The 12,001-nt window shown below is 43.3% G+C and overlaps 1 protein-coding gene across 1 annotated transcript in view; it reads left to right on the top strand.

The window, feature by feature from the left end:
- The window catches only part of LOC115795711 (receptor tyrosine-protein kinase erbB-4-like), a 356,000-nt gene that overhangs the window by 290,913 nt on the left and 53,086 nt on the right, over window positions 1–12,001 (top strand). Inside the window, exons 18-19 of the mRNA XM_030751753.1 lie at window positions 10,274–10,396; window positions 11,200–11,298. Coding sequence (XP_030607613.1) covers window positions 10,274–10,396; window positions 11,200–11,298 — 222 coding nt within the window. The remainder of the gene's footprint in view (window positions 1–10,273; window positions 10,397–11,199; window positions 11,299–12,001) is intronic.

Raw genomic sequence — 12,001 nt, 5'->3', positions numbered from 1 at the left:
CGGACACACCCCTCTATCAGCTTTGTTTCACACTCATAACGCCACCTAGTGGCAACAGGAAATCAGTAGGACACTGATACTCATCATCCTATGGTCATTACAGTTTCATTGATGGCTGCAGGCATTACATAGAGCATTGTGACATATTAATTAGTGGGCACTCACCGACGCCACCTAGTGGAAGCGGGAGACGATCGACGCGAAGTACGGCTAGCCTGCTGAGCCGTCAGCAGCCGGGTGAGCCAGCTACTCTCTCGTCTGCGAGAACCTCCGAGCGCGGTTCGGCTGGAGCGTGCCACGGGTCGACGCGCGGCTTGGCTGGAGCGCGCCAGGGGTCGACGCGCGCCGGGTGCGAGGGCCCGCTCATCGCCGCTTGCGGCTTTAATTTTTATTTTTATTTTTATTATTATTCAGGCAAATGAATTGGCTTTTTGGGGGCTTTATCATATTCAAAAACTCATGAAACTTTGCACATGCATCACACCTGGTGAAAATTTAAGTATTTTAATGGGCTCGGGCAAGGGCGCGCCCAAATGGCTCGCTAGCGCCCCCTAAACTGGAGCCCCACCGCTGTGTTTCACGTACATGAATGAAACTTCATACACATGTATATCATGTCCACGCGCACAAAAAATCCTCTTGGAGCCATGCCCTAAACCCAACAGGAAGTCCGCCATTTTGAATTAATTATGCAAATTTGGCGATTTGCAGCCCTCACACTTTCTCTAATAACTCAGAGGTTTTAGACGTTATCATCTTCATATTTGGTTTGTCTAACCTACACCCCCAGGGGAATCTAAATCTCGAAAATGGTGAGTTTTTGCCAAGGGGGAGGGGTCCTTATGCCCCTTTGACCTTTGATCATTCGCCATGAAAATTTGATTGCCTCTCATTCATACCTACATGATCCAATGTGCATCAAACTTCTCCAGTAGGATGAGGGTGCCCCCCTGAACACATACATATGACAATATTTAATATCAGTCGCAGCGCCACCTAGTGGGAACAGGAAATGTCATATTTTACACTTGGAGGTCCAGCTCCAAGGTGGTTTAGCAGAACCATCTCAAATTTCACCTGGAAAGCCTTAAGAAGTTGGACTTACTGTGTTTTCAAAACTGTGAGTTTTTGACAAAAGGGCGTGACCCTTATGGGACGGCAAAGTTCGATGATTCGCCATGAACACAAAAATGGCTGTAACTCAAAGCCAACTTGCCCAATCTGGCTCAAACTTCAGTGGTGTGATAAGCATGCTGCCCTGAACACACTCATATGCATAAAGTCCATAAACGTTAGAGCGCCGCCTAGTGGCAGCTCGGAATATCTTAAAATAGCAAGTTTTTTGAGTAGCCCCGGAGCTACGTTTTCTCTACATGTATGAAAATGTACATGCTCGTGTAACATACTAAGACGTACAAAAAAGTCTCTTGGACCCATACCCCAAACCCTACAGGAAGTCGGCCATCTTCAATTGAAGGTGTCAATTTTTGCGATTTCCACGCCTGCTATTTGAACGAACTTGTCCTAGGGCATTTTACCCAGTGACACCAAATTGGCTCCAGATCATCTACACAAGTAGCCCATCAAAAGTTATTCAGGGTTTTGTAGAATATTGAACGGTGTTGCCATGGCAACCCTCTGAATTTGGACTTTTTTCAATTTCAAATTCACAGAGATTCTAAACATCAGCCCCTGGGCTGTGCTTTCTCTATGTACCTGAAAATGTGCCTGCTGATGTAAAATGCTAACATCTACAAAAAAGTCTCTTGGACCGATAGCCGAAACACAACAGGAAGTCAGCCACGTTCACTTTAAAGTGTCATTTTTGCAGCATTTTTCGCCTTTTCCAGGCCTTTTTGCCTCAACTCCTCCTAGGGCATTTGACCCAGTGAGACCAAAATGGCTCCAGATCATCCACACAAGTAGCCCATCAAAAGATATTCATGATTTTGTAGAATATTGAACGGTGTTGCCGTAGCAACCCTCTGAATTTGGACTTTTTTTCCATTTCAGGCCCAGATAGGTTCTAAACATCAGCCCCAGGGCAGTGCTTGGTCTGTGTACCTGAAATCGTGCATGCTGAAGTAACATCCTAAGACGTACAAAAAAGTCTCTTGGACCGATAGCCGAAATCCAACAGGAAGCCTGACATGTTCTAATTAAGGTTTCATTTTTGCAGCATTTCTCACATTTTTCAGGCCTGCTATTTGAATCATCTTCTACTACAGCTTTTCATCCACTCACACCAAAATGGCTCCAGATCATCTACACAAGTAGCCCATCAAAAGATATTCATGGTTTTGTAGAATATTGAACGCTGTTGCCGTAGCAACCCTCTAAATGTGGGATTTTACTCATATACCACAGTGCACCAAATTGTTACATCTCTGACATACATTGTCCGATGTGCCTCAAACTTCACAGGCTTAATGGGAGGGTAAGGGAGACTGGACACACCCCTCTATCAGCTTTGTTTCACACTCATAACGCCACCTAGTGGCAACAGGAAATCAGTAGGACACTGATACTCATCATCCTATGGTCATTACAGTTTCATTGATGGCTGCAGGCATTACATAGAGCATTGTGACATATTAATTAGTGGGCACTCACCGACGCCACCTAGTGGGAGCGGGAGACGATCGACGCGAAGTACGGCTAGCCTGCTGAGCCGTCAGCAGCCGGGTGAGCCAGCTACTCTCTCGTCTGCGAGAACCTCCGAGCGCGGTTCGGCTGGAGCGTGCCACGGGTCGACGCGCGGCTTGGCTGGAGCGCGCCAGGGGTCGACGCGCGCCGGGTGCGAGGGCCCGCTCATCGCCGCTTGCGGCTTTAATTTAATTTTTTTTTCCCCACCTCTCTTGGGAAAAGAAAAAAAAAGAAAGACTACTATAAAAGAGGCTGCCTCACACTGTGGAGCTTTTGAAGAAGCCCCTGAAAACAAATAGCTTTTCACAGGGAGAGACAGCACAAACAGCAGAGTCCCTTCACTGCTGCAGCGTGACCCCAGGCCTTGAACTCTGACCCCAGTCCAATGAAGCAGGACTAATGCGTTTGAATTCGCCCTCTCTTCCTCCCCCTCGGGGGCCTTCTTCTGGTTCCTTTGTACAGGCATGGGCCATGTGAGTGTTTCAGCACCCCGGGATGAGGACAGCTCGCGTTGCGGCGTATGTGCAAGAAAGATTTCAGCATGGACAGCTCCTGTTGTTCACCCCAGGGCAGGCTGACTGAACAGAGGCGTGAGGCGTCATTACAAATGCATGCAGTGCAGCCAAACATTGTTCATTATACTGAAGCTTATGTTAAATTTAAGTCAAGATCCCTGAGATTCAAACAGAATACGACACCTAATTTGTCATGGCGAATATTAAAGAAAGGAGTGTGTTTCTGTTTGATTTATTGGCTCAGTCGGCAAAAAGCAGATACAGTGCATGTATTATGAACCATATGGAACTTATGGGAATCATCTGTAAAGCTGGTACAAATTTTTACATCATAACTTTGTGTATCACATCCAGCCTCTCAGTCCCCAACACATCAGGATATACAGTATAATGTCACAGCAACCTCTCTGGAACTGCTAATCACCTGGATATTCCTGTGCAGCCTTACTCCGAATGGTAAGAAACAGAAGCTCTGAACAATCCGGAGAGAGGCAGTTGTGTGAACTGAAATGCTTGTTTTTTTTTGTGTGTGTGTTTTTTACGGAGAGGTCAGAGAAGGATGTCCAGGCTAGTTTGAGCTGACAGAAAGGCTACGGTAACTTGGATAAACCAGTCTTTACAGCACTGGTGAGCAGGAAAGCATCTCAGAAATGCCCAACATGTCAAACCCTGAGGCAGAAGACACTGCCGGGTTCCACTCCTGTCAGCCAACAACAGAAATCGGAGGCAGTAGCGGGTACCAGGCTCACAAGAACTGGACAGATGAAGACTGGAGAAAAAAAAAACATAGTCTGGCAGAAATCCCAGCTCTACAGAGTCCTCTTCTTTTTCTGCTTTGCTGATTAGCTGGATCAGGTGTCAGGTGTGTTCAGCTAATCAAGTAATAATCAGGTGTGGGTAGATAAAATAAGCGCTAAGGCTTCTAAGGACCAGGACTGTTTGTTTCTGTGATTGTTTTTTTCTCCCTGGTGTTGACTGGAGGGTCAACAATTGCCATAATAAAAAAATAAATAGACTACGTGAATAAATGAATATTCACTTTAAAGCAGTATTACATTCATATACTATCTATTTTTATCATTATTCTTTTAATTTGTATTTGTACGTTAGTAGGTAAATGGGAGTGTGGTCTAGTGATTTAATGGAACATGCAAACATACATAGAAATACAGTATATGAGGCAAAAAATTCTAACCAGCTTGAAAGTCAATATTTGGTGTGACCACCTTTATTCTTCAGCACAGTCTGAACTCTCTGAGGCAGCTTTCTTCTCATTTCTTTAAGTAGTCTTCAGGAATAGTTCTCCAGGCTTCTTGAAGGACATTCAAAGCTCTTCTTTGGATGTTTCTGCCTTTTGTTCTGTTCTTTGTCAAGATGATCCCACTTCGATAATGCTGAAGTCTGGGCTCTGGGGAGGCCAATCCATGACTGATAGTGTTCCACTGTGTGTTTTTCTAGTATGCTTTTACTACATTGGCAGTGTGTTTGGGATCATTGTCAAGCTTTCCAGATGGTATTGCAAGGCGGATCTCCAACACCTCTGGCTGAAGTGCAGCTCCAACCCATGACACAGCCTCCACTTTGTTTTACAGATGACTGTAGACACTTACTGTTGACCTGACCTCCTTCGTACATATCGATGAATATTTAAACAAGAACTTTCAAACTCAGATTCATCACTCCATCTGACCTGTTGCCACTGATTTTCAGTCCAGTTCTTGTGTAATGTGGCATACTTCCGCCTTTTCTCCCTGTTTCCCTTCCTTAAGAATGGCTTCTTGACAGCCACCCTTCCACTGAGACCGTTTCTGATGAGGCTTCAGTGAACAGTAGATGGATCAGCTGAAGGTCCAGATGCATCTCTCAGGTCCTGTGTCAGGTCTTTGCTGGATTTTTTTCCCCCTCTTTCTTAAGGGCATGACTTTCAGACATTGTTCATCTGCTGTATATAGACAGTTTTTAGACCTGACACTTCTTTTTGTCCTCCACTTGTCCAGTTTCCTCAGAGTTTTTAAGGACATGCTGCACACAATGCTGAGATATGCCAAGTTTTGAGCTAACAGCTCTTTGGGAATCACCTTATTGACCCAAAATATTTTATGTATGTCAAACTGTGTTATGTTTGACATTTTACATAGATTCAGCTAAAGAAATATAACAAATGCTGTATTTTGTCACAGGCTGCTAGTAACAAAGTGCCCCAATTTTTATTTTTTTTTTAAATTGGTTCTTTGCTAAGTTGTCTGTAGACACAACACTCTTTCATCCCTTGAGTTAGGAGCCTTTTGATGCTTGAATGATTCATAGGTCATCCTTGCACTTAAGTTACAAGGATGGGAATGAAAATGAGTGAAAAAGCAGCCAATGTCTAAAAAGTCTGGAGAATTACTGCTGAAAACCACTTTTAAAATTACACAAAAGTCTGGCTGCTTGTAAGATAAATATAAAGAAATTAGGGGTGGCTGGTTTGCAAATTACTGTAAAAATAAAAATAAAACCAAAAGGTTTGGGGGTAAGAAGCAGAATAATTAAATTAAAAATATGTACATATATAAAAACAATATTTTTAAATACATTATGCTTATATATAGTATAATAAAATTTTAAAAAACTTTAAAAATTTTAACAAAAAGAGGGAAATTAAATTAATTGGGTAAACAAAAAAAAGCAAAAGCAGGATGGATGGATATTTCATATATTTATTGAAGTTTTGGGTCTGCCATTTAATATTCATCCATTTTGGCAGTATTGGTCCTCCATACATCTGAACACTAGCCTCAGGAAAAGGCATTTTCTCCACAAAAGTTACTGAGTCTGTTTTAAGTGACAGGAAAGTTGAGTAGAAAAAGTCTGTTTTAGTGAATACAGCAGAGGAGAAGTTCTTTGCTGCTGTGAGCTCACTGAAACCGTCTTTTTCAACCATTTGAGCCAGATTCAAATAGCAAAATCAAGAATAATGTAAGTCAAATAATTTGTATTTATAAAGCCAATTTTTTTAAAAAGAACTTGACCCAAAGTGCTTTCCAGTTGAGGCAAACTTATTAATATTCAAAGTCTTTAAAAAGGCAAATATAAAACATGAAACCCACATAAATAAACATGATTAAAATGAAGAGCACATGATGCTGGTTGTTCAATAAGATAATGTTAGATGGGAAAACTATTTTGTGACCTCGAATCCTGTAATCCGTGTCTTTCAGTCGAATAGCTAAACAACTATTGCATTATTAAATTTGCAGTTTCAGGGTCATTGTTGTAGAACATTTTTGTCTCTCACATGAATTTTAATGACCCCGTTTAACCTCTATTAAATCGTTTTTACTAAACGATTCCTCCCGGGTGTCTTTGTAAGTCCGACATTTGTTGAATCTACCAATAAGAATCAAAATAAGTCAACAAAGTTCAATTGAAAATTGATACCAGCCAAAAGACCACCTACTGTGGTTGCTCCGGGGCAAACGCTTGTGGCATGACAAAGTTGTTTCACCTCAATATATTTCAATTACACACAACACAACAAATGTAGCTTTTTGAATGGGTAATGTGAACATTAAAGCATATACCCGAGGGTTTGCAGAGCAAGTTCATGTTTGAAGACACTGTTTACTTATTCAATACACAATAATTCTGTGAATGTATTCTAGCTCGAGGCTTGAACATACTGCTTATTTGTCCAATGAAGCATCCCAATCCTCTCCACCGCGCCACCAGTGAAGCTCATTTGGCAAAGGCACGGCACATTATTAGCTGGTAAATAAAGTGGCGTGGTGTGTGTGTGTGAGTGTGTGTGTGTGTGTGTGAGTGAGAACGAGCTCAAGAGAGTTTGTAGGCTACGGGTCTGTGTCTTATTTAATAGACCTCCTCTCCCTCTCCTCTCAGTCCAGTCCAGCCTCATCCTAATGAAACAATAACAACTACAGCCTGTCACCATCTGCTCTTATTACTGCTCCATCACCACCTCCCTGTGCCTCATCTCTGCTCCCTCTTTCTAAATCACTTCATTTCTCTCTACCTACAGCGGCAATTGTTTTTTTGTTATTCCAGCAATGTATGCGCGCACACTGAAATGCAAAAAATGCTCTTTGCACAAATACCATGCTGATATGATGGATGTGACCATAGCTTGCCCTTTCTGTTGAGGTAAATACATCCAGTCAGCAACCAGTCATTGTTAGAAAATGTAATATTTCATTTAAAGGCCCAGACACACACTGTACAGCCACGGTGATGTTACCCACTGGTTGTAAAGCTTTGACTATAGCCCTTACCATCTTGGTTGTTTTGGAAGCAGAACGTGACCTTATGAGAGTGGAGATAGCGTGGCTGGTGACTGTGGAGGCCGTTGGAGTGCAATGAACTCATTGTCATGTTCAAGAAGCTAGTTTGAGAGGATCTGAGCTTTGTGACGTGGTGTGTTATCCTGCTGGAAGCAGCCATCAGAAAATGCAACATAGTATCACAGCAAACAGTGTAATAGACCTACTTGTCCATGAGGGTATCGTTCTTTGTCTGTCCTAGCCGTGAAATGGACAGGAATGCTTAAGTTGCAGTACCAGCAGGGGGCGATATTTATTTATTTAGTATAGTTGAAATGACTGCCAATCAAGACAAAGTTGGTAGCGACTTGTTGGCGTTAAATAAATCATCGCCCCCTGCTGGTACTGCAACTTGAGCACGTGTGTCTATTTCGTGCCTAGGACAGGCAAAGCGTGACCAGCGGGTCTATTACACATTTGATAGTTGGTTGGAAGATGGGTACACTGTGGTCATAGTACTCAGGTAGGCTGTGGCATTTAAATGATGCTCATACACAAGAAAATATTTACCATCACACCACCATCAGCAGCCTGAAACATTTGATGCAAGGCAGGATGGATCCATGCTTTCATGTCGTTTATGGAAAATCCTCCCAATGTTGCAGCAGAAATTGACACCCGTCAAACTTTTTCACAAAAGCAGCCCATGAGAATTGCAGACTCAGTTCCCTATTCTTGTTGTGTCACACAGTGTGGTCTTCTGCTGCTGTAGCTTCAGCATTTGACATTTGGTGCTCTTCTGTTACTGTTGCCTTCCTATCGACTCAAAGCAGTCTGGCCATTCTCCTCTGACCTATGTGAAGCCTGCTGTACAGGAGTAGTGAAATAACAGTCTGCCTGTCCACAGTATGACCATACAGTTACCTTAATATGTGCTTAGGTCATAGATCAACATTAAGACAGTGAATGAAATGAATGAAAACATCAGTGTAACATCAACAGAGCATCATTTTAAAAGGCAGGGTTGCTGCCACAGTACAATCATTCAACAATAAATGAGATCAGTACGTATTGACGAGCCTTTGTGGAGTCATACCGAAGCAGATCAGTGTTAGTTTGGTACGAGTATGATCAGAAAATGTTGGGAAAACTTAAGTTTTGAATTGCTGTATGTTGCATGAAAAAAAAAAAATCGATGCTTGGAGTTTTGTCAAACAAGTTTACTTTTGACCTTGGAAAGAAAATTCAATTTCTCTTCATGTTAAATTTATGTTCCAAAGCTTTTAAAACCTCTCACATTTGGCCAGATGTCATACAGCTGCGGCTGTTTATTTCCACGCTCAATCTTAATAGTTATGCGAAAATACGATTTTGGCGCTCGGCAGCCTGAATGCCAGTCTCTCAGATGGAGGCTTTGGACAGCACATTACGATTACACAATCACTTAGTCATCCTCTAAATGCTTCTTCCTTCCCCCCTTTCATCTCACTCACTTCCCCTCTGTCTTATAAAATTTGTCATTTCCCTTCCGCTGCTCTAACTCACTACCTGCAGTGACATCTCAGCAGGCTTAACACCGCGCCTTCAGGACCGGCCGTAACGATGGCCATTAAACGACGTGTCATTGCCGAGCTGCAGGCAATGTCATCCATTCTGCGTACCGGCCCGGCGCTGGGATTGCCGGTCCTATTGTGCTGATGGTTTTATATCACATTGAGTAAGCGTTTGTATGGCTGACCGACTGATATATGGTCTCATTATATTGTTTGATGGTCGTGGCCAAGCTGGGTGATTATGCCTCTGATAAACCGCAGCGAATGAGGGACCCAATAGGCTCATTAAGACATGTATTGATCAGATGCATTGACTTTTTGTGTGTGTATTGTGGTCTGGAATGTGATCTGTGTGTGTGTGTGTGTGTGTGTGTGTGTGTGTGTGTGTGTGTGTGTGTGTGTGTGTGTGTGTGTGTGTGTGTGTGTGTGTGTGTGTGTGTGCTTCATCTGTGTTAGCATTCTGAGTTGTGTACTATAAGCTGCCTGGATGAATGTGTGTGTGTGTGTGTGGGGCTCTCTCTTGCCTCTGGCTCAGATCTTCTCACAGCTCGGTTACAGGTGCCAGCTCCTGCTTTTTATATTTAGTAGCCGAGGCTTTGTTGAGCGGCTAGTGGTGAGGCGGGTGGCCAGGCCAGCTGCTGGGATGCTGCTCGGTGTCAGCTGTTACTGGCAGGGAGGCGGCGCGCGGAGGAGGCTTGTCATAACCTTGAATTGGAATTGTTTTGTATGTGCACAGCTGGTGAGCTGCTGCTCTTTGTCGACTGTGATAGCAGCTGACACCAGACTGTGATTTGCCTAGTGGTGGGCACGCTGCAGTCCACTCTGGTAACTGCCAGTTCTGACAGAACTCCACATTCACACCCCCGAATTATTTGTATTCCAAAAATGTGTGTGTGTGTGTGTGTGTGTGTGTGTGTGTGTGTGTGTGCTGCAGAATCATAAGTGTCAGGGCTGGACGGTCTCGGGTTTTTTGGCTGCTTTTTTATTTGCTACAAATAAAACCTCGTGCTCACCTTGCACCGCTCCATCGCAGAATTTTTACTTATTATTTTATATGGAGCGGCTTCCCTCCCCTGCTGCATGCTCCCAGCGGCCCTTAAGATGTGTTTTACCATTCACAGTGCCAAGAGCATGAGGTTAAAGATATTGTGATTTGATGTAAAAGAAAGGCACGCTTCTGGTTTTTGGTACTTTTGTGATAAAAGCAGTAGCTGCGAGGAATTTTTCTTTATGTTTTTGGCACTAGATGAGGTGGCGAGTGTGATAAATAGTCTTAATGTGTGGACTTGTTTTGTTCTCTCAGCTGGTGGAGCCTCTGACCCCGAGTGGAACGGCGCCGAACCAGGCTCAGCTGCGGATCCTGAAAGAGACGGAGCTGAAGAAGGTCAAGATTCTGGGATCGGGAGCTTTCGGAACAGTCTACAAGGTCAGTGTGTGCATCTGCATTCATAAGAACCCACGTGCGCGCGTATTCCCATTTAAATGTGCGACCTCATGCACCAGTGAATCAGCTTAATGGCAAAGAAGATACTTCAGCACCTCAGCAGACACGGACCTCTCTTGGTGGAAGAACAAACCCGGCTCGATGACCTACGCAGCGAGCACAAACCTTTTCTCTTTGTAACAGTTTTCTGACAGACACAAGCCGAGGGCGGCTCAAGGACCTGGAACAGAGACCGCTGTTTGCTTGCCAAACTCACTGCTCCTGGCAAAATTATTCATACCAGCCTGAAAATCAGCAAAACCATCAAATAAATACTAGATTCCTCTTCTCATCTGCCCACTTTACAGCATATTTTATTTACTTTAATCTGCATACAATTTATGACGATACAATCTGCAGCTTCTTTGCTTCTAGCAGAATTTAAGCCTCATAAAGTGAATGAAATTGTTAAATTTATCTTTTCTAATCACTTTACCCAAAGGGGTTTAAACTCACTTATGCACAGGCTAAGTGTTGAAGGCCAGCAGTATGTATGAACAAAGGGGGGGGGGGGGGATTTATCAGACCTGCAGGAGAATGTTAGGAGGACACCGTTAAATGCAACCACCGCCACTCAAAATCAGCACTGCAGTAGCTCTGTGTGTGTGTGTGTGTGTGTGTGTGTGTGTGTGTGTGTGTGTGTGTGTGTGTGTGTGTGTGTGTGTGTGTGTGTGTGTGTGTGTGTGTGTGTGTGTGTCAGGGCTTGTTTATTGGGTACATTTTTGGTGATTGCTTGTATATTTCAGGGCATCTGGGTCCCAGAAGGTGAGACGGTGAAGATCCCCGTGGCTATTAAAATCCTCAACGAGACCACCGGCCCTAAAGCCAACGTGGAGTTCATGGACGTGAGTATTTATCTCGCCACAATTTGTGTCTGTTTTCATCGGTGTGTATCCGCGGCCGTGCGCGTGAGCCGTAAAGTCCTGTCACAGAGACGGCCGGGCCCGTCACTTTGTGGGATTGTGCATTCGGCGGTAAATTCTTATGAGAGCGCCTTCTCAGTCGGAGGCTGTAATAAAGTGAACGCCACTAGGCTGTACAGGCAGCCATGTATTGAACAAGACTCTATTAAAGAACAGCAGTAGTTTATGAGATATGACTTTATTGGAATCTGGGAATGATGGAAGGAAGAGGAAGATGAGGAAGGGTAAGCTGTGGATTTTCCATTTTTGCCCCCCCTTCTTCCCTTCTTCCATTCTCATTTTCCTGTCTTTCATTTCACATACATAAGGTTTCATGGCCAGAGAGTCTTATTTATACCAAGGTTGCCCAAAAAGGTACCTCACCATCATTTATCTGTGCATGCTGGAATATGATTGTGCACCCTTTCAACTAGATGATCACTTCAACTAAGTGATTTGAATAGATTTTGGTGTAAAAAAGTAAATAAAAGGCTGAAATAGCTGAAGCTATGGCTATACAGAAGCTGTTAGCAAACAGTATGGCTCATGAAAAAGTAACAAATTAAATTGATTTCCAAACCTAATGAAAAAACAGTTGAAATGGGCGTGTAAAACTATATATATATATATATATATATATATATAT

Source organism: Archocentrus centrarchus, chromosome 2 (assembly GCF_007364275.1).
Source record: "Archocentrus centrarchus isolate MPI-CPG fArcCen1 chromosome 2, fArcCen1, whole genome shotgun sequence".
Classification (NCBI taxonomy): Eukaryota; Metazoa; Chordata; class Actinopteri; order Cichliformes; family Cichlidae; genus Archocentrus; species Archocentrus centrarchus.
The sequence above is the reverse complement of the archived record's forward strand: the minus strand, read 5'-3'. Positions and strand labels throughout refer to the sequence as shown.